Source organism: Mytilus edulis, chromosome 1 (genome assembly GCF_963676685.1).
Source record: "Mytilus edulis chromosome 1, xbMytEdul2.2, whole genome shotgun sequence".
Lineage (NCBI taxonomy): Eukaryota > Metazoa > Mollusca > Bivalvia > Mytilida > Mytilidae > Mytilus > Mytilus edulis.
This window is the reverse complement of record NC_092344.1, coordinates 19719655-19742518: the sequence shown is the minus strand read 5'-3', so window position 1 is coordinate 19742518 and position 22864 is coordinate 19719655. Positions and strand designations below refer to the sequence as shown.

Genomic DNA, 22864 nt, shown 5'->3' with positions numbered 1-22864 from the left:
ACCCCTTTAAGGAGTTAATTGACAATTTCCATAACTTTATTTCCTTGTAGATCCTCTCTTACAGATTATTTTGCTGTTTAGATGCATCAATAATTCTTCCTTACTGAGGCAATCTAAAAATACTTACTTCAGTCTAAGAGTGTAATTTGCAAGTTCTTTCATTTTATATAATTGTCTTGAGTTATCTTTCTCAAACTTCCAAACCTGTCAAGCATAAAAAAATCAAATTCATAATTTGAAAAAAGGGTAACAGATCTATGGTATAACTTTGGACACAAATATGCAACATTTGAATATGTTTCTTATTTGTATAATTCACACTGACAATATTAATAATGGAAGATTGATTGATTGATCGATTGGTGTTAAACGCCATTTTCAACACTTTTGTGCTATATTGTAACCTTCAGTTTTATTGCAGGAGGAAGCCTGAGTGCCAGGAGAGAATTACAATCTTCAAAGGAAAACTGACAATTCTAGTCAATTAAGATTGCAGTCGAGTGCACCTGCCCCATGTGGGATTTGAACTTACAACCTCAGTGTAAGAAATATCAAATATACATCAATTTGAGCCAAAGCCAGCATTACAAAAAAGAGATATCTAGATTTCAACATACTGTCTTCTCAAACATTAAAAGGGTCCATATAGTACAAAAGCTTTTAAAAATCTCATCTTTCGTGTTTATATCAGCATTCATGTATGTTTGACTTAGGTAAAGTTTTAAATCCAACTGTTGATTTGAGTTTCCCCATGTTGAAGACCATATGGTTGCAAATAATTGCCAACATCCACTTCATTTGAACTCTGGTTGATAATTGTGTAATTGCCAATCATACTAGTCTATTTAGTGCCACCCACTCCACCAGTAATGAGTTACCCTGATAAATACCTTAGTGCCACCCACTCCACCAGTAAAGAGTTACCCTGAAAAATACCTTAGTGCCACCCACTCTATCAGTTAAGAGTTACCCTGAAAAATACCTTAGTGCCACCCACTCCACCAGTAAAGAGTTACCCTGAAAAATACCTTAGTGCCACCCACTCCATCAGTAAAGAGTTACCCTGAAAAATACCTTAGTGCCACCCACTCCATCAGTAAAGAGTTACCCTGAAAATTACCTTAGTGCCACCCACTCTATCAGTAAGGAGTTACCCTGAAAAATACCTTAGTGCCACTCACTCCACCAGTAAAGAGTCACCCTGAAAATACCTTAGTGCCACCCACTCCACCCGTAATGAGTTACCCTGATAAATACCTTAGTGCCACCCACTCCATCAGTAAGGAGTTACCCTGAAAATACCTTAGTGCCACCCACTCCACCAGCAATGAGTTACCCTGATCAATACCTTAGTGCCACCCACTCCACCAGTTAAGAGTTACCCTGATAAAAACCTTAGTGCCACCCACTCCACCAGTAATGAGCTATCCTGATAAATACCTTAGTGCCTCCCACTCCCTCAGTAATGAGCTACCCTGAGAAACACCTTGTTGCCACCCACTCCACCAGTTAAGGGTTACCCTGATAAATACCTTAGTGCCACCCACTCCACCAGTAATGAGTTACCCTGAGAAATACCTTAGTCCCACCCACTCCCTCAGTAATGAGCTACCCTGATAAATACCTTAGTGCCACCCACTCCATCAGGAAGGAATTATCCTGATAAATACCTTAGTGCCACCCAATCTACCAGTAATGAGTTACCTCGTTAAATACCTTAGTGCCACCCACTCCACCAGTTATTAGTTACCCTGATAAATACCTTATTGCCACCAACTCCTTCAGCAATGAGTTAACCTGATAAATACCTTAGTGCCACCCACTCTACCAGTTAAGAGTTACCCTGATAAATACGTTAGTGCCACCCACTCCACCAGTAATGAGTTACCCTGAGAAATACCTTAGTTTCACCCACTCCCTCAGTAATGAGCTATCCTGATAAATACCTTAGTGCCACCCACTCTATCAGTAAGTAGTTATTCTGATAAATACCTTAGTGCCACCCACTCCACCAGTAATGAGTTACCCTGATAAATACCTTATTGCCACCAACTCCTTCAGCAATGAGTTACCCTGATAAATACCTTATTGCCACCAACTCCTTCAGCAATGAGTTACCCTGGTAAATACCTTAGTGCCACCCACTCTACCAGTTAAGGGTTACCCTGATAAATACCTTAGTGCCACCAACTCCACCAGTAATGAGTTACCCTGGGAAATACCTTAGTTTCACCCACTCCCTCAGTAATGAGCTACCCTGATAAATACCTTAGTGCCACCCACTCTATCTGTAAGGAGTTACCCTGATAAATACCTTAGTGCCACCCACTCCACCAGTAATGAGTTACCCTGATACATACCTTAGTGCCACCCACTCCACCAGTAATGAGTTACCCTGATAAATACCTTAGTGCCACCCACTCCACCAGTAATGAGTTACCCTGATACATACCTTAGTGCCACCCACTCCATCAGTAATAAGTTACCCTGATAAATACCTTAGTGCCACCCACTCCACCAGTAATGAGTTCATCTTCTACAGGATTAAATAACATGAACAAAACAGATCTCAGATCACCACTAACACTACATGTCTCATCAAAGTATTGGTTTAGCACCTGTTCAATTAGAAATTAAATAACATGAACAAAACAGATCTCAGATCACCACTAACACTACAGGTCTCATCAAAGTATTGGTTTAGCACCTGTTCAATTACAAAACAGATCTCAGATCACCACTAACACTACGTGTCTCATCAAAGTATTGGTTTAGCACCTGTTCAATTAGAAATTAAGATAACATTTGTCAGGTTCACTAACTCTTAATTTTTGTGCTAAAAAACCTTAAATTTTTAACTGCGTTGATGTTGCGATAATTGTATGAACACATATGTTAAAATGTCCCAATTGTTTCAGTTATAAAAGATTTTTCACCAATTATGTCAATGTTGATGTTTTTTGTGATGTCTGATATGATGCTGAATTTTATGTCAGTTTTCTGAAAAATTAACAGTGTCTCATAACATAAGAAGCAGATATAATTTTTTCTTATAATACTGTCAAAAATGATACATTTAGCAATACAAACACAGCTAATTTACTTGAACAAGTAAAGTTTTAAAAATACAACTTTACATTATGGTTACTGTCTCTATTCCTTTGTTCTCAATTAATAAACTGCCATAACAAGATCTTTTCATTCATATCATAGATCAAAGAAGGTGGATTTTTTCTTAAACCATTTTGGTCATCATTTTAAGCACAGTTATGACAGTGGATTTTGTTTTATATTGATAATTGTTAAATATTGTTTAAGATTTTAAAAATACCATTTATATCATATATATATGAATAGAAAGGTTTTGGGTACATAAGAGAATAATCTTACAATGAAAGTTACCGTAATCATAGACATTTCTGTATTCAAGTTTTTATTTTTTCACATACCCTTAATGAAAAATCTTTCCCAAGAGCAAAATAGCAGTTGTATTTCTTTGCATAGATCAGGTATGTTATCAACTTATATTCATATTTAGGATACAGCAATGCTCTTTGTACTGAAAATCAAACAAAAAGTTAGAGAGAAACAAAATCACTTCATGTATTTCATACAAGATTCAAATTCCTGTAATTTAATTCTAACATTCTGATGTGCATTTAAAAGCAAACACATGTACATGTAACTAGCTTTAAGGACAAACACTTGCCCTTTTTTTAAGTTAACAATTTAGTTCTCCACAAAACTTTAAAGGTCATGTATAATTTGCTTTATACGATTAAAAAATTGGTACAATGTGAGGTCTAAAATTTGGTTTCATCATGATTTTCTGAAATCTAAATAAACTGAACAATTTGCATTTAAACTTCATAATAATCTTGCTCATGTGCATTAGCCACGAGGAGGAATATATACTAATTCTTTTTTTATTATTGATTTAAAATTGTGTTGTAAAGTGTTTAATTATTCATATTTGTGTGTATTGGCTTTAGTGTCTTTTAAGCATCTGACCTTTGTTACTCCTGCATATGGACAACAATACTATTTGTTCATATGCATCAGCCACCAGAAAGGACTTAATTCATAAAAGTTTTTTTTATAATGGATGTGACGCTGTTTCTAGTGCATTGTCAATAAACACTAAACTTAAATTAAAGGTTTATATGACTATATGTAATAAATAATTTTGTTAAATATAAAAATCTCTGCACTGATTATACCCATAATGGGTCCTCTATTGGAAATAAAATTTGTCTTATCTAATCGTATCTGTTATCTAAAATGCACCTACTTCTAACATCTACCATGTCTCGTTTCCATGTTGTGATACCCTTAGTGTCCAGTATAACAAACTGTCTCATTCTACTGTTGTATACCACTAAAAAGAAATACATCTAAAATGATTATATGAACATTATGTCATGATGATTTTTGTCAAATTATATAACTATTAGCAATCAATCTTACATGTTATGATGTAGGTTGCAGTCAGAGTCAAAGACATTTAAAACAAGTATGTGTCCTGAGTACACAGATGCCCCGCTCGCAATATCATTTTCTATGTTCAATGGACCGTGAAATTTGGGTAAAAACTCTAATTTGGCATTAAAATTAAAAAGATCATATCATAGGGAACATGTGTACTAAGTTTCAAATTGATTGGACTTGAACTTCATCAAAAACTACCTCAACCAAAAACTTTTATTTGGAGCAGGAAAGACGGACATACAAACAAAGGTACAGACCAGAAAACATAATGCCCCTCGTAGGTGGGGCATAAAAATGAAACTTGTCAAAACATCCTATTTTAACTTTTGTTCCTAATGATCATGATGGTAATCAAATTTTTTCCTCATTTTTGCTATCTTGGCCCAATTTTTACCAGCATAGAGATATTGACAAAAGGTGCAGATTGCGAGATTTTTTTACAGACTTTTTCATTTGATATGAAATCAAGTTTCTCAACATGTATAAGGCATAGTTATTACATATTATTAATTAAATGAAACAACAGACTAACAGAAATTATTACTTAATAGTTGGATATAACTTACATAGTATTACTTTTAAAATAATAAAAGCAACACATTTTTTAAATCTTAAATTTATTAAAAATGTCAGAAGGGACTTCAAATAATATACATGTACCATAAATACAATCAACAGTGCTAGAGCTTTAAAATTAATGAGTTAACATACTTCCCATAATATCTGTGTTCTTTTTCCCATGTTCATAAGTTGACCTCGGATGAAGGCCATATGTTACAGTGGTAAAATTTTCTGATAAAACTGGATTACTTTCTTCCTCACTTTCTTCTGACACAATGGATGACACAGACTCAGCTTTTTCTAAACTCTCAGAAATTTGAACTTTGATTTTATTAAGTTCGGGATCATCTGCTGCCTTAAGATCTTCATCTTCGTCTAAGGCAAATCTATTTGTAGGATCTATGCCGAAGTCTTCACCGATCTCAACATCATCCGATGGAACTTCTGTCATGCAGATGGAGGATTTTACTTCCTCTTCATCTGCTTTGTGTACCATTTTACTCCTAAAATATAAGTAAACTTATTTGGAGCATGGAATTATTTTTTCAGTAAATGTAAAACTGCTCATTTTTAAATAACCTCACTTGACTTGCTTTATTGACACGGTTCAAACTTCAAAGACATACAGCAGCCAATTAAGTTGCTTCAACTTGCCAACAAATATCACCCATACCTAGGGGAGTTCCAAAGTTATGGGTTAAAAAAAGGCACTGGCTACGGTTACATGGAAATGTAACAATAATAAAAATATTATTGTTACATTGGAGACTAATTGCCGGAATGCAAAGTTGGGTAAGGAACCGATTAATTACAAATATAACAATAATTACTCAGGCTACAGTTACATTACGTTATTGTTACATGAAAAACAGCAATGTAGGCTAGATTGATTAAATTTAAATCTTCTATAGTTGTATTGCTTCATTATTTCATATGTGCTAAACAATACTTGTAGTTTAATACTGATAAATAATAAAATATTATTATTCAACAAAATGGTGTACAACTTGAATAGTTTTACTACGTATTAATGGTTTTGATGTTCTTAAAGATACTACTCAAGATTGATTAGGAGTGTGACTGTCAAAGGCGAAAAATATAGTTCAATGGTTTCACTTTTTTAAAGTATTTAACTGCACACCTACTCTTATTACTGTCATTATACTTTGGACCAATTTTGTTTATGGTGAAAAAAATAAAACTTGGGATGCGTTTTAAACGAAACTGAAACAATATCAAGACATACATTTCACACAGCTTTATAACTTGACGCAAATTGATAATCGAAAGCAAAGTTTGCTAACTGTAACTTAAATACTAAGAAATTCTGTATGTACACGTATGCGTGGAGGACGTATAATTTCGTTCATCAAAAATGTGTCGGACTTTAAAAACAACTTACTGGATTTGTAGAAATTGTCATTGTAAATAAAAAATTACAGTAAATAAATTGTATGTTATAAATGTATGTAATAAATGTCCTCAACTTTTATTATTTAGTACATATTACTAGTCCCATCGTACATTGCTTTTTTCATGTAACAATAACGCAATGTAACCGTAGCCTCAATAATTATTGTTACATTCGTAATTAAGCCGGTCCTTACCCAACCATGCATTCCGGCATTTACTCTCCAATGTAACAATAATATTTTTATTATTGTTACATTTCCATGTAACCGTAGCCAGTGCCTAAAAAAAAGGCAGATCAGACAGAAAACCTGAGGAGTTCAAGACATGAATACTCGCCTTTATCAGAGGCAGAACCCAGAAAGTAATAGCTGTTTTTGTCAGTAGTTTTTTTGTGGTTGTCAGCAATTATTGCATAAAATAACAGGTGACAGTAACTGGTTCTCGAGGTATAAAATCGTCTTCAACCAGTAGACGTACATGCATAATGTAAACACTGGTGGCTGTTAGTAAAAGAGTACAGACCTTGACCTGTTGAACTAGAAACAATGACAGGTGTCAGATTGAAAGGATTTATTTCTTGCCAAGTCAATAAATGTTAGGTATTTTACGACTTTTCTATCTCTTTATTAAATAAAACCTTATTTTGAAGTAAATTGTGTACAGCAGATTAAAAAACAATTACATTTATTTCAAGGTAAAGACCGTAATCTTCATTAGTTTCACATTTGTTTATTTCATTTCTTTTTTTTATAGGGCCACTAACACAATGTGACGGCTTTAAATTAGTTGAACAATCTTGTTTGGTGAAATCTGTATTAAAAATATTTGTTTTACAGCCCGGTCATGGCCCGGTGCTCGAAATCGTCCATTATTGTTTACATGTAGCAACCAAATGACCTCTGGCGGGAATCTCCAAAAAGGGAGGTAAAAAGTATTCCCGCCATTAAATCGTGCTCTCGAATATAAGGGCATTATATAGATCGTAGGCCGTTGCTATTTTATAGACATCTTAAAATGTTAGGCCCCATTCTTGTTACTGGTAATTGAAATTGTTGGCTCATATATAGTCCATTGTGGACACGGTCACCAAATTATAATAAGAAAAAAAAATATTCATATATATTTCTTTTAATATCTATATGATCTATGGCAGAGACCACAGCCCAGGGGGTACTTCCTATATATTAAGTGGTATGAGTGTGTCGCAAAACAGAGTCCATTTTTCATGCCTGCTGGTAAGAACAGGGTCCCTTTTTCATATCCTTCTGGTTAGAAAAGGGTACATTTTTTCATGCCCTGCTGGTTAGTACAGGGTCGCTTTTTCATGCCCTGCTGGTGAAAACGGGGTCTTTTTTTAAACAAAGTATTTGTCTAGAACCACAGGATCACTTATTTAACTGTGTATAGGAGCAAAAAGAGTTTTTCAGAAATCTTTTGTTTTGCTTTATTCTTTATTCTTGGTCAATTGTAGTTAAAAAAAAAGTATACAGGGCATACATTTACTCAGCGGGTCTAGAATAGGGTGTGTTTTTTCAACCATTCTGTTTAGAACAGGGTATGTTTTTCAATGTTTACTGGTTAGAACAGGGTATGATTTGGCAAGTGCTGTCTCTGCACAGAGTTATACCCGAAAGGATAGTCAGTAGCCCGCCCCGGGTAACATAGGCACTGGTCTTAGAACTTATTTTCCTATATACCTTAATATCTGTGTTATATTAAGGTATATAGGATTTTTTTCTGAGACAAGTGCCTGTGTTTGCCGGCTCTGATTAAAATTTCTTATAAGAAACTTCACAAATAATCGACAAAATAACAAATTGACTATATTGCTCGTGCCGAGCAAAATTACAAATTATCTATATTTTTAAATTCACTCAGGGACTTTCTATTCACTATTATGCTGGAGCCGACAAAATAGGTATTTCTATCGAAATGAGCGATTTTGCCGTCTTGAATAAAGATATTTTCACCGGCGCCGGCAAAATAGCCACTGCCTTTTATTTACGTAAGGGGGTAAATGTAACATGGGATGCTCCTTCCTCTTTAAGTTAATATTTTGCCCCAGATCCCACCATTTTTGTCCCCTATAGTTCATATCTCCACTTTTTATAATCCTATATCCCACATCCCTACTTTTGTAACCTTCTCCCCTATATCCCACTTCCACAAAGCCGCGTCATTCCATCCACTGAGTTTGCAAGATTCATATTCGGAACATAATTAAATGTCATTAAGTTCGACATGCCTTTTAGACGCCTTTCTCAATTACCCTTGCTTTGATAATCTTTTACACAATTTATACAATTTTAGGATTTTCCGTTTTGAATTTTCCTCGGAGTTCGGTACTTTTGTGATCTTACTTTTTAATTGTAATTCCCCTTTTCCTTATGATTTTAATTATTTTTGAGTCCTTTTTATAAAATTATGCATGTAATTGTTTGAAGTTCATACTATCGTATAGTCTCTTGTCAAATTCTGAAAATTGAAGAAAAATAATTATCTCAAATGTTTTGCCTTTGGTATAATGCATCGTGCACGAAGTCTTTGATAATACAAGATAACGGGCGCACATAATGACCAATCAGGATTATAGCCATACTCTTAATTCTGAATACCATGTTATCTTGTACTTTTTTTACCGACAGTAAAAAGGGGAGATGTGGGTTGGTCACTACCGAAACATGAAACACGACCGCGGCGGGGCGATGAGGTTGTGGTTGAGGGTCTTTAATTTCTGTACTCTTTAAATTTTAGGCAATGTTTCTCTATTCTTTATATTTCTAACACCTCATATTATTCTCTATTCTTTTATACGAAGGTTTGTCATGTACTATTATATTATTTATTGATGTATTTCTTTGTGCTGAGCTTTCTTGCGTTTGGTCGTACTGTATACCTGTCACGTAGTGTTGTCATTTTACCTGTCATGTATTGTCGTCATTAGGGATATTTTTGTTAACATTGCCATATCAGCGGAAGGTTTGGCTAGTCATAAAACCAGGCTCAACCAACCATTTTCTTAAAAAAGTTCTGTACCAATTCAGTACTGATATGACATTTGTTATGAAATAGTCCGTTTCTATGTATGTTGGCGTTTGCATTTGTTGCAGTTCAATGTTTCTGTTGTTCCGTAGGTTTCCTTTGGTTTTTTTTTTTTTAATTTTCAAGTAACCTAGTTACGAGTTAACAGACTAGTGATTACTTAGATAACCTAATTATACCACTCGATCGCCGAGGCCCTAGGTCTCAGAAGTAGAGAGTCGATGACATTGGTCAAATAACAAATACAGGGTCAACAAAATAATCTCAGATTTTATAGTACCTATGAAACAAAAATGAAATTCCCGATACAATTCCTGTGATGGTGACAACAGTGTCATTCATTTTCGATGCCTCGTTAATTCTTTGTTTAACTTAGCATACTTCAGTTTAAATACGATTCCTCTAGTTTTTCAAACTAAGCAAACACATGAGATATTTCTAACACATAGATATATGTCATCTTTGTTCATCTTTAATATTGTATAAAACATATGTATTAGGATCAAAAGAAATATTGTTAAAGTATTTTTTTGTTTGGCCTATATCATTTAGAAACAGTATAGATGAGGTCAATAGTGTAAACGCATAGTTATTTTGAAAGTCAGCTTGCTATGAAATAGAAATGGACGTAAAATGGCACTTCTTTTGGGTCCTGGCGATTGGAATCTGTAATGGTCAAGGAGACAATATGGCTGCCTTGACAGCTTTGGTAAAAGAAATGAAAGAAGAGATATCTGCCATGAAATCTGCTATGGTTTCAGGATTTACTAGCGTATGTCCACTGATAGCGGCACAAAGTAAGTATATAGAGTCTAGGTTTTTAGCGGCACATAGAAAGTATATCTAGATCTAGTTTTTTGGGGGGTCTTTTCAAGTGATGAAAACTGCTGGATGCGAGTAAGGTATAATTTGGCATGGTTACAGCGTGTTGTATAAACTGTTCTTATGCAGTAAAAAGTCGCTCAATTCATAAGCCTTAAAGAGATGGTTCATTGTGTAAGGTTTTCGGTCGACAAATAAGAGCTTAGCATGGCTTAATCATCATGGTTTAGTACCTAAGTTGAACTGTTAAATGCAAAAAAGATCTATACAACTTAGTTTAGTATCCAGTTATCATGAGGAATAGTTCTACATTAACTTTTTCTACGGAATCGTTATTTTGGGACTTTTACTCTATGGTAAGAAAATTGACTTCCATTTTCACGGCCAAAAAAGGTTAAACCATACTCATCCTGCTACTCAAATACTAAAGCGTTTATATACTATAACGTATATAAAACGCTTTATAAAAAGTAAAGTAAATATATGAATCCATAGTACTGTGAATTTTCTACAATGAGCAAACGATCCTTGCATGGAATAAATTAAGGAGAAATTCGTATTATAAATATTTGTATTTACAAACAGTTTGATTGAACTAATTTGTGTTTTATCCACAAAGCAAAACCAAAGGACTGCAGAGATCACCAGTTACTTGGGAGGAATGTATCTGGCGTCTATAATATATACCTACCAGAGTCGAAAGAGAAGACGCAAGTTTATTGCGACATGGAGACAGAGGGTGGCGGATGGACGGTTAGTACCACTATAAATATGCATGATGGTTTATGTCTATGTTTTAGGGGCTGTTCATTGAAATTTCACTGTTAAGCTTGTACTGTCATGTTTGAAAAGATGAGTTTGGTATAAAACACATTTCATACAAACTATTAAATTTGTAAACATGACAAACAAAATCCCTCTCAACTTTACATTAATTTAAGTTCAGTATGCATGGATGTAACATTCGTTTCCTTTCCCTGTTCTGGTATTTCAAGATATAATTAGGTTGAAATGCACTAGAAAATCACAATTAATGGAAGATAACTCTGTAATTTTCTATCATTCTGACCAAAATGTATCTTAATATTTCTCGAAATACCAGACACGCAGAAGCGAAAGACCTTCTATTTCTAACTCTGGATGAAAGTACCTACAAAATATGGTTGTGAGGTCGGTCGGGTTTTTTTCGGCCATGTTTTCATTTTTTTTTTACAGAGATTCTTACATAGAATGGAACTTAAAACAATGGCATATTGAGAAATATTTAGGAGGCTATAAAAAAGGAGGCGAAAGACACCAGAGGGACAATCAAACTCATAGATCGAAAATAAACTGACAAAGGCATGGCTAAATTAGATGCTCATGGGTTATGCTTATGAAATGTCTCTTTGCTAGGCATTGAAGTTATTTCGCTTTATTGCTTTTAAAATTTAAAATTAAATGTTGAGTTTCCAGTATCTATAGTTTGGAGCACTTCTGGTGAAAAATATACCGAAATGAGAAATCGGAGCATCAAATTATTTTTTTGTGTGATGTTTCTGGTGTGAAGTGTATTTTCATGAAGGTATCCATATTCACTGATAGCTGCAATATGCATGTCTTTGAAGTTTCATATGAGGGTGTATATATGCATTAACAAGTCTAAATTGAAACATCGTTCAAACCTGTGACTGCGTTAGATAATAACCGCAATTTTTATACGTGTGCATGTAAAACATTACGTTGTAGAGGGGTCTAAATACAGCACAAATAACATTTTCCAAAAGACCAAAACAGTGAAAAAAAAATTTTGAACATAAACTATATACGAAAATGAGTTCTACCAACAAAGTTATTTATATGAAATTCCTGGCAACGCATAGATGTAAAGCGTCCCCCCCCCCCCGCACAAAATAAATCGATCGATGAACTTAAGACACAATTATTTCTTAACTTTGTCTTTAAAAATATGAAATGGTCATTCCACACAAAACCAAAACAAAATATTAGGGGCAAAATGCGGTCTTTACGCGTAATTCGGTAAGTTCAATTAATATTTATATATGATTTTACTACAATAGGTTATACAGAAACGAAGAGATGGTACACAAAACTTTTATACGAGCTATAATGATTATGAAGTAGGGTTTGGGAATGTAACATCAGAGCACTGGCTGGGTAAGTTATATACCACCGGGGCACTGGTTAGGTCAATTATATGAGGGTGTGGATGTGGGTCCTTCATTTCCGTATTCTTTATAAATGTTGCCTGTTATTCTCTATTCTTTGTATTTTAGCACCCCATTATACGCTATTCTTTTTATCTTAGCATCCCATTATTCTCTTTTCTTTATTGTTTGTTCGGCCTACTTTATTTTTCAGCCCTTTATTCCGCACATTTTGTCATTACTCATTATTCTGTAAACCTATTTCAGACCCTCCAATATGTCACAATGGAAGACATTCTTTTAAGTAAAACAAAAACAATCAACATATTTAGAACAGTTCGATGCACTGAATATGCACGGGATGTGTCGTCAAAAAGAGATGGGGACCATGTCTCCTGTAATTTTTTTTATCGACATGATCAAAATCTCAGTGAGGTGTCAAATCCTTCTGAAATTTGAGAATTAGAATTTCTAATCCCAACAGAAGTTTTGTGAAGAATGTCATTTTAATTACTAGTAGAAACTCAATTAATTTCCAAAAATTCGGTCAAACTAGCGGTTTTGTGTTATCTCCGGGGATTTAGAAATTAAAAATTTGTATGGAACAAACCATAATATTACAGGACGGCGAGGAACACAATTGAATCTCTGATACCTGTGAAGTTAAGTGAAGATTGAAAGACTTAACGAATATAGTCCTATTGTTTTATAGATATATAAAGGGGGAATTTGCCTCTTTTTTCAAAGTACACAATTATTATTTTTTTTGCTTACTTACTTATTTAACATTTTTAGGGAACAAAAACATCTATACAATCACAAGCAACGGCGAATATGAATTACTAGTTGTGCTGACCGATTTCCAAAATACTACCAAAAAGGCCAAATACAGTTCTTTTAGTTTGAAAGGTCCAACAACCAGCTATGAGCTTGAAGTTTCTGGATATTCTGGTGATGCAGGTAAGGTTCCGCTGGACTGAGTGTCTAGATTTTCGGGTGATTGGGGTAAGATTCGTAAGATGTAAGTGTCTGGTCATGCAGGTGATTGGGGTATAAGATTTCGCTTGTCTAAGTGTCTGTGTATTCATGTGATTGAGGTCAAAAATTTAATGCGTCACTGTAAGTGTCTGGTCATTCGGGTGATGCAGGAGAGATTTAGCAGGAAATGTCGAGCCATTCAGTTGACACAGGTAAGATTCAGGAGGATATGTCGAGCCATTCAGGTGACACAGGTAAGATTCAGGAGGATATGTCGGGTCATTCAGGTGACACAAGTAAGATTCAGGAGGATATGTCGGGCCATTCAGGTGACACAGGTAAGATTCAGGAGGATATGTCGTGTCATTCAGGTGGCACAGGTAAGATTCAACAGGAAATGTTGGGCCTTTCAAGTGACGCAGGTAAGATTCAACAGGGAACGCCTAGCCATTCTGGTGATATGTAGGTAAGATTCAGCAGGAAATGTTGGGCCTTTCAGGTGATTCAGGTAAGATTCAGCAGGACATTTCTAGTCTTTCAGGTGATGTAGGTTAGATTCACAGGAAATGTTGGGCCATTCAGGGGACACAGGTAAGATTCAACAAGGAATGCCTAGCCATTCTGATGTTGCATGTGAGATTCGACAGGAAATGTCTAGTCATGCTGGTGGTACTGGTAAGATTCAGCAGGATATATTGGGTCATTCAGGTGATGCAGGTAAGAATCAACAGGAAATATCTGGTTGTTCTGCTGATGCATGTAAGATTCAATAGGTAATATCTGGTCATTCTGCTAATGCTGGTAAGATTCAACAGGAAATGGCTGGTCATTCTACTAGTGCTGGTAAGATTCAACAGGAAATGTCTGGTCATTCTGCTAATGCTGGTAAGATTCAACAGGAAATGTCTGATCATTCTGCTAATGCTGGCAAGATTCAACAGAAAATGGCTGGTCGTTCTGCTTATACAGGTAAATTTCATAATAGGAACTGTTGGGTTATTCTGTTAATGCAAGTTATATTTAGAAGGACATGTCGGTTCATTCTGCTGATGCAGGTAAGATTCAGCATGAAATACGGGCCATTCCGCAGATACTGGTGAGATTCGGCAGGAAAAGAGAGGCGAAAGATACCAGAGGGAGACTAAAACTCACATGTCGAAAACAAACAGACAACGTCATGGCAAAAAAAAAAACCAATAAGACATATCTTGCTCTTCTTCTGCTGCAGGTAAGATTCATTAGGAAATGTTGGGTTATTCTGCTGATACGAGTTTCAATGTAGGCAATACATGTAAATGGTTTCAGACTCTGATGTGAAGGTCACTAATTTGAAATGCAGATTTAGATTCCATAGCAGCCAGTCTATTAGATAAAACTGAACAACATACATTTGCATATGTGTAAATGTTCAAAAACTTTGAACAATTTAACTGAAAGATGGCATGGCCACACTATCTGGATGATCTCTGATTGTGAAAAAAAATCTCTCACTGCATTTTCATGTATAATTATAGAAAGAAGCTGGGATGCACAAAGTTATTTAACTGTTAACTGTTGAAAATTTTAGGTGATTCCCTTGCATTTGACCATAACGGACATGCCTTTTCTACTGCCGATCATGACAAAGATGGATCCAAGGACATCAATTGTGCTCAGAAACATCACGGTGGTTACTGGTATAGTGGATGTTTCAAGTCCAATATAAATGGATTGTGGGGCAAACCTGGGGAACAGGGAATAATTTGGGGCAGCTATCATAGCTGGCAAATGTATGTTCTAAAGGAAACCACCATGATGATACGACCAACAGCTTTAAATTGATTCATCCTACAGTCTACAGTGGAATTCTATAAACCTTGATAATTAATACCACTAACCAACAGATAACTACAAGCTAATTACAATACCTGTAGCAATCTATCGGTTCTATTGCTAATAAATATAATTAAACTCTTCAAATAATAAAATTATAAAAAAAATGATAATTTTATTTCTTCTATGCTTAGTTCATAAGTTTTTGCGAATGTGAATGTAATTGTTTTGGATTTAATGATTGGTCGAGGACGCAGAGATTATGCATAGAAATAAAGGGGCACATACATTGAAACTTTTGATAAGCCAATTTTTAATCAAATCTCATACAAACACTAAACACTAAAAAAAAAAGAATCATTCATGAACCAGATCAACTAACAACAACCACTGAATATCATGTTCCTGACTTTGGATAGGAGCAAATAATGCAGCGGGTTTAAACGTTTTAACAGATACCAACCTTCACACTTACCTGAACCAATAATGTAATATCACAACATGGAAAGAAACACTTTAAAATATCAATTGAAATGGCTTAACTCAGTCAAAAGATGTATTAATAGAAAACAAGTTAACATACACTGAACGAATAAATTTGATCTATGAAACAATGTAAATACAAAATCAATAAAATAAGGGGTAAGACCATAAACAGAAAGTCAACCATAACCTTGAACAGTCAACCATAACCTTGAACAAAATGCAGCCAAATAGAATAATGTACACAGGTAAATGAAAATAATTTTGTACAGTAATGGATAACGGAAATACATTTTTTTACAAAATAAATAATAAGTTCCTGTACCAAACAATTATCAAAGCTGGTATATGTCAAAAATAGAGAGACCGGATATAATAAATGAGTAAATATTAAATGACGAAAAAGCATTTCAAATTGTATCATCATGTCAAATTAACAAGAAAGTACGATTTGAGAGTGATCGCAGTTACCGAAAACTAATTAATAGCCAAAAACAATTAAAAATGACCACCAAAAAAAACAACCAGGCAGGTGTTTTTTTTTATCTTGTTTGAATTGTTTTGCATTTTGTTGTGGTGAAGCCTTTTATAGATTACTTGGTTGTACTAGTTTTGGTCATTGTTGATGGTCGTACGGTGACCAATAGTTGCTAACGTCTAGGCCATTTAGTCTCTGATGGATAAAGTTGTCTTATTGGAAATCATACCACATCTCCTTAATCTACAAAGGCGACGGACAACGATTGGGGGATTTTTTATAATTTTCATTACCTTAATACATCCTGTTGGAAAGATGCGTGGTTCCGTCTTCAGGTGAATCCTCCTTCCTAGGCTGTTTCGGCGCTGTCCACTACAACCTCCAGAGGTGCGCCGACTGGGGTGATCAAGTCCCAGCCCGAAACCACATGGCTATCCATCCCTGCCTCTACACTTTCTGCTTCCACTGTTCTGACCTTTTTCTCCATAATCACATCGATACTGTTTCTGCCTCTTTACACAAGTTACCAATTAGTTTGCTTCTTTCCCCTCCAACAATACCAAGTGCTCTCAATGCTCGCCACATAGACTGTCCTACAAACCCTCTGCTTCCCACTTCCACTGGAAATAACCATACCCTCCATCCATTGTCTCTACATTCTGCAAGTAGGTCTTGCTACTTCATCCTCTTTCTTTCGTTGGCATCTTCTATTCTTTCTTCCCATGGCACGGTTAGTTCCAGCAGGATTGCCTGTTTTGTTGAGGCAGACCAAATGACGATGTCAGGTATCTGGTTTGTTACTGCAATCTGTGGCGGGAATTGTAACTTCTGCTTCAGATCCACCAACATTTGCCAATCAGTTGCTGTTACCAGTAAACCGCTTCCTTCCACCTTCTTCTGTCCTTTCTCTCCTTCCTTTACAAAATTGACAAAAGTAAGGCCTTCCTTGTTTTTCCTTGGCTTCTTGATGTTTCTCTCTAGGGTGTCTGCTAGTGTCCCTAATACCTTGTCGTGTCGCCACGTATACCTCCCGTCTTTCAAAGCACTAGAGCATGAAGATAATATATGCTCCAAGTTTGCTGGCTTACCACAAAGAACACACTTTGGGTCATCTATCAATCCCCATGTTGCTAGATTTGTTGGGCTTGGCAATACATCATATACTGACTTCAGCTTGAATTGCAACCTATGTGGCTCCATCTTCCAGATCTCATTCCATCCTAACTTCTGCTGTCTTGCTCCTTCCCAGTTTAACCAGCTTCCTTGTTTCTTCATACTTCTTCCATTGATCTTACTTCTTTCTGTACCAGTTGTCTTTTTTCTTCCATTGTTGCTGTTCTCCATTTTGCTGTAGGTGTAACATCCAGCCCCTGTCTTCCAACTGCAACTGTGCCAACTATCTCACTGTGCTTTAATCGTGATTCAGCATCTTCTATTGTCTTCTTTGTCGACCACTTCCTTCCTGTTCTTATTTCTACTTTTGCTGACCGTACTTTCTCATCCCTGCTGTTTTTTTAGCGTCAGATGTTGTCTAACCTTAACCGTGATTTGATCAAGTTTATTTCGAATAAAATTTGTAGGCTATATGTAGTTAGTTTTCTGTTTTGAATTATTCACAGCTTGTTATCTGTAGGCTTTTAATGGTGGGGTTTTGCTCTTATTTGGCTGTGGTACAGTTAATTACCTGTTTTTGTTTATAAGCGTACCTCATCTCTTTACTTTCATATTTAATTGATTTTCTAGATTCAAGATTCAATATTTTATTAAAGTCTCACCACTTGTATAACATTATACATTCTATATACATCCTTTTAAACATATTACCATGAACGCTCTGAAATCAGGGGATTCATGCATATAGATACATTGTACATACTTTTGAAAAGAAGTTTTTTGCTTTCAAAGTTGATCTATTATCCAGATTGGGTTTATTGCCTTACATAATATTATTGAAAGTAACAATATTTATTGAAAGTAAAACATATTTGTTTTGTAATTTGAAAGTTATCTGCCTTTATACATACCAATGTCTTTAAAACAACCTAGGTACAGAATTGATTTTCTTGTTTTTTGATAAAATATTTAAACAAGCATGCACCTTTTCTATAAATTGTCAGTATAAGGTGTAATCTTAAGTTTAAGTAACCCTTGACCACACGAAATCAATTATTGAACAAACTGATACCAGTTTAAGTATACTGAATTGTATCACGCTAAGCTAACGTTGTATTTAATCAAACTATACCGTTTTTGACTTCAGAACGCCAATATCAACCACAAATCAATAGGTTTCATAAAGAAATTTTCTTTAGTTACAAGATAAAAGGAACTTTGGGAAAGTCATAGATCTTGTATTAATCAGTGTCTAAAACTATTTGAGTTTCTATTACATGTAGTGGTATCTACAAACATAAAGATTTGTAATTTGTTACATGAAGTACTTTATGAGTTAAGGAATCCATAATTGAAGGTAAGCTTATATTTGGGAAAACAAGAGAAAAAACATCAATTTTGTTGGAAATGGAGTCCAAATGCTTTCATCTTATCATTTACTGCTGCTCGAAATTACATTTTATTGTAATAAGGGGTTTAACTAACAAACGTTAAATCTAAAAGGGAGAGGGATGTATGTTTTTTTTCCTTTCGGTTGTATAATGTTTTCAACTTCATTCGAAAATTTTTAAATGCATAAAATAGAATTTTTGATATTAGTAGTCATATTAATATATACGTAGGATATTCCGTTTATGTATCTCCCAATGTATCATATTTATAAGTTCTCCAAAGGCGATAGATTTATCATACTATCTCAGAATATAGTTTATTCATAGAGTAACCAAAACTAATCTTAAGATGATTTTTTTCCACATTGACGAAAATTTATTACAGTACATTCTCGCGTAAACTTTAAAAAACAAATATTTATGAGTATCGGCATATTTGCTGAAAGTATAAATCATAGTTGTAAGGCACCGTAGATAAAACAGATAGATCATGAGATATATTTATAACTTATAAAGGCTTTGGGTGTACTGTAAAATATCTGATATACTTCAAAATGTATCAATATAACAACGTAGAATTGTTGATAACATTCGATTACAGCTTATATCTAAGACGTAAGCCATATTCAAACAAATTTGTTTATGAATGTATGACTTGCAATTGACAATATAGATTTTTGAATCTCTTTAATAGTCAATGTTGAAATAAACTCGTACTAGTGACAAAGTTTTGTAAAGGCGGCACGAACTGTAGCCTAAATTTCAAATAAATTGGCATGTACGGATAAGTGATATTGCGTTTAGATGAATAAGACAGCAACCGGCCAAAGACACAATTAACTAAAAGACACTGTATATGCAAAGTATTCGTATATTTGCTTTTCTAGCACTATATAGCATCTGCACCATATTTACCAGCTTGAATAAAAATATATAATAATTAACATGCATACATACAAACATTTGCTTTTTCGCACAACAGCATATGCAACATTTGCTAGCTTGAAATGTGAATATATAATATATATGCATATATACATTTGCTTTGTTAGCACTATAGCATACGTATATGCAACATTTACAAGCTTGAAATAAAAATACATAATGAGCCTTTTCATCCCAATTTTACAACGTCAGGCTCTATTTTTTTTTATTTTTTTTTATGCTTAATCGATATTGTTGTCATCAACACGCATCTTCTGGTTTTTGAACATTTGATTTATTGGTAAATCATAGTTTAAGTGCATCTTATCAGAAAGGAGAAAAAGGTACTATTGAGTGAATGATCGGGGAACAGTATATCTAACAATATATATGTCCGCTGAGTGATTTACAAAATATTTTTAAAGATGGGAGATGTCAAAAGAAGAATCAAAATTCATAAAATGGAAAATTTATGGCAGAAAAATAAAATAAAAAGAAGACAATTATCAAACAGTCTACATAACGCTAATTACAAACAATTCAAAGATTGAGCGACACAAACCTTACCAAAAAAACTGAATTTATAGGTTTAACAGCTTGTATATAAAAGGAAGACATAACAGCTAAATATCATAACAACAAAAAATCAGTAAAGAAATATATGAAAATGGCCTGGATATTTAGTTCAGCAGAATTAGCTCGAAACCAAAAGTTTGAATGGCAAAAATTGAAGTTATGATTTGGTTTGCACCTGAGTTGATCCAATTTATTCTGTGCTCAATATTTAGTTTTCTGTATAGTATTTTGTTGATCTAATGTTTTGCTTCATGTTTAGGTTTCTGTTTAGTATTTTAGTTTTCTATGTAATGTTTTGTTGACAATTTTTTGCTCAATGTTTAGTTTTCTGTGCAGTGTTTTGTTGACTTATTGTTTGTTATTTTTCTTTAACCATTGTGTTGTCTGTATTTCTTCAGTTGGTCATGCTTTCGATTACTTTTAAGTATCTGCGCCTTTTTAATTCCTAAATGTGTGGCAGATCGACTTTCAGGAACAAAATTCCCTTCCCCATATATGCAATGCAATTCTATAAAGGCGAAAGCTGAATTTACACTACTTTTATTATTTTACGAATGCAAGTTAAAAAAGACTCAGAAAAAAGTATTTGCAAGCATACCTTATAATTGTTTTCATTTTCAGGCATGAAAGACAAGCACGATCAGAAAGACCCAACAGGGCATAAAAGCGGCCATGGAGGTTCAGACAAAACAGAAAAGAGCAGTCATCATCATGAAAAGCACCATACCAGTTCAGACAAACAACATGCCCATTCAGATAAGCAGCATGCCCATTCAGACAAGACGCATGCCCATTCCGATAAACACCATGCTCATTCGGATAAGCATCATGCGCATTCAGATAAACATCATGACAAGCACCATTCCCACCATGACAAGCACCATGCCCTAAAAGGGGCGACAATAAATGCTACTTCTGCCAACTCTTCACATCCAATGCGCCACAGATCAAAGAGTTTTACTAGGAAGGATACTGCACATTCTATAGGACATGGGTCAGTCAAAGGTCATGGTCATAAGGACCACGATAGAGGCAGTGTAGCATCTACAGGTGACCTCCAACCTGAAGTCAAATATGAAAATACATATAAAATGTTACCGGACTATAGATTCTTGGCTTCCCAGGTCAAGCAAATAATGCTGGACGTGTTTGAAGAAAATGTTAAAGACAACTTTTACGATAACTCTTCAATGGGACAGAAATGTAAACTTGCAAGTGAAATAATTAAAGAAAAGGTGAAATCTTTAAATATGCAAAGATTCAAATTCATATGCCATGTTTTAGCAGTACAAAGGGCAGATCAGAGTATGGTGATCACTTCTCGATGTTTATGGGATCAAAGATTTGACAATTCTTCCACAGTAACTGTAAAACGTGGTGATTATAGTGTTATCGGTATGGTTTTCGCTGTATATGCAGAATGATGTACAATGTATACCACTTTCATATTTATATTTGTTTTTGCTTATTTGGTGTTCAGTGTTTAATAAATGAAGTACTGTATAAAAAGGGTTCTGTTACATTACTTGTCTATACAAGTTCATACTTTGACTTCCTAAAGACAATTATGCAGACAATAAGTCATGATTACTTTAAAAGTATATCTTATTGCTTGATTATTTTTATTCTTCTTATATCTTTTTAATGGAAAGCTAATGTGATTAGTTAATGATAATATAGATCTTATTTGGATGAGCGGGATGCATAAATACACCGTGAGCCACGTCCGGTCATTAAACGCTCAAATACGATGATCTTTGTTTTTGTCTTTGGTTTATATTTGACTTATTGAGAAAGCTTATAAGCATTTATTTAAACGTTCTATTGTTTTTAATGTTTTTTTTAAACGTTTTTTTTGTGGAAAGGGGGGGGGGGGCGGGGGAATCAGTGCCCTTTTTATTGCAAATTTATTCCTTTACTGTATTTAAAAATAAACGAAGCACTATTTGATAAGCAAAACGAAATGCCTACAGTTATTTTGACGATATAGAATCTGTAAACAATCTAAACATTTCTAAATAAAAAAAGAAAATTGAACTACTAGTATATTCAACTCCTTCGTACTTAATCCAATTTCAACAGTGACGTGACCTTTTTAAACGCTAATGTTACAATTTCTCATGTTACACAGTGACACTCAACTCTGATCATAATCATAAGCTGTTCTTTGCCTATTGGTTACTTTGTTCGTTTCATGATGGCCAATGGCTCTGTTTACTTTAATAGAAAAAAGAAAGAATATAGCGTATATATCCATGACACAAATCAGTACATTCACAGGAAAACTAGAATACGTATATATCCATGACACAAATCAGTACATTCACAGGAAAACTAGAATACGTATATATCCATGACACAAATCAGTACATTCACAGCAAAACTAGAATACGTATATATCCATGACACAAATCAGTACATTCACAGCAAAACTAGAATACGCATATATCCATGACACAAATCAGTACATTCACAGCAAAACTAGAATACGTATATATCCATGACACAAATCAGTACATTCACAGCAAAACTAGAATACGTATATATCCATGACACAAATCAGTACATTCACAGCAAAACTAGAATACGCAAAAGGCAAAGGAACACCGCTTTAATGACTGTTATGAAAGTGACTT

The 22864-nt window shown here is 34.5% G+C and overlaps 4 protein-coding genes across 15 annotated transcripts in view; 2 read left to right on the top strand and 2 right to left on the bottom strand.

The window, feature by feature from the left end:
* Nucleotides 1-7360, bottom strand: part of LOC139526951 (uncharacterized) — a 63087-nt gene extending 55727 nt beyond the window's left edge. For 9 of the 12 annotated variants that reach the window (XM_071322143.1, XM_071322160.1, XM_071322177.1 and 6 more), the window contains exons 1-6: nt 7145-7283; nt 5200-5552; nt 4292-4378; nt 3450-3559; nt 2499-2618; nt 128-204 (exon numbers count right to left, since the gene is read on the bottom strand). In XM_071322143.1, coding sequence (XP_071178244.1) covers nt 128-204; nt 2499-2618; nt 3450-3559; nt 4292-4378; nt 5200-5552; nt 7145-7146 — 749 coding nt within the window. In that variant the 5' untranslated portion in view covers nt 7147-7283. Of the gene's footprint in view, nt 1-127; nt 205-2498; nt 2619-3449; nt 3560-4291; nt 4379-5199; nt 5553-7144 lie in introns of all 12 variants that reach the window. The other 3 variants (XM_071322135.1, XM_071322168.1, XM_071322198.1) reach the window with 2 other exon arrangements.
* Nucleotides 7361-10060: 2700 nt separating this feature from the next.
* On the top strand, nt 10061-15436 carry LOC139527164 (fibrinogen C domain-containing protein 1-like). Its single transcript, XM_071322474.1, has 5 exons — nt 10061-10301; nt 10946-11079; nt 12387-12483; nt 13269-13433; nt 15019-15436. The coding sequence occupies exons 1-5, from the start codon at nt 10127-10129 to the stop codon at nt 15270-15272; spliced, it is 825 nt and encodes a 274-aa protein (XP_071178575.1). The 5' UTR covers nt 10061-10126; the 3' UTR covers nt 15273-15436.
* Nucleotides 15437-16899: 1463 nt separating this feature from the next.
* Nucleotides 16900-17568, bottom strand: LOC139521154 (uncharacterized). Its single transcript, XM_071314839.1, has one exon. It carries the CDS (start codon nt 17566-17568, stop codon nt 16900-16902), a length of 669 nt encoding a protein of 222 aa, XP_071170940.1.
* Nucleotides 17569-18579: 1011 nt separating this feature from the next.
* Nucleotides 18580-21737, top strand: LOC139527172 (dynein light chain Tctex-type 5-like). Its single transcript, XM_071322486.1, has 2 exons — nt 18580-18694; nt 20850-21737. The coding sequence occupies exon 2, from the start codon at nt 20852-20854 to the stop codon at nt 21650-21652; it is 801 nt and encodes a 266-aa protein (XP_071178587.1). The 5' UTR covers nt 18580-18694; nt 20850-20851; the 3' UTR covers nt 21653-21737.
* The last annotated feature ends 1127 nt before the right edge of the window (nt 21738-22864 follow it).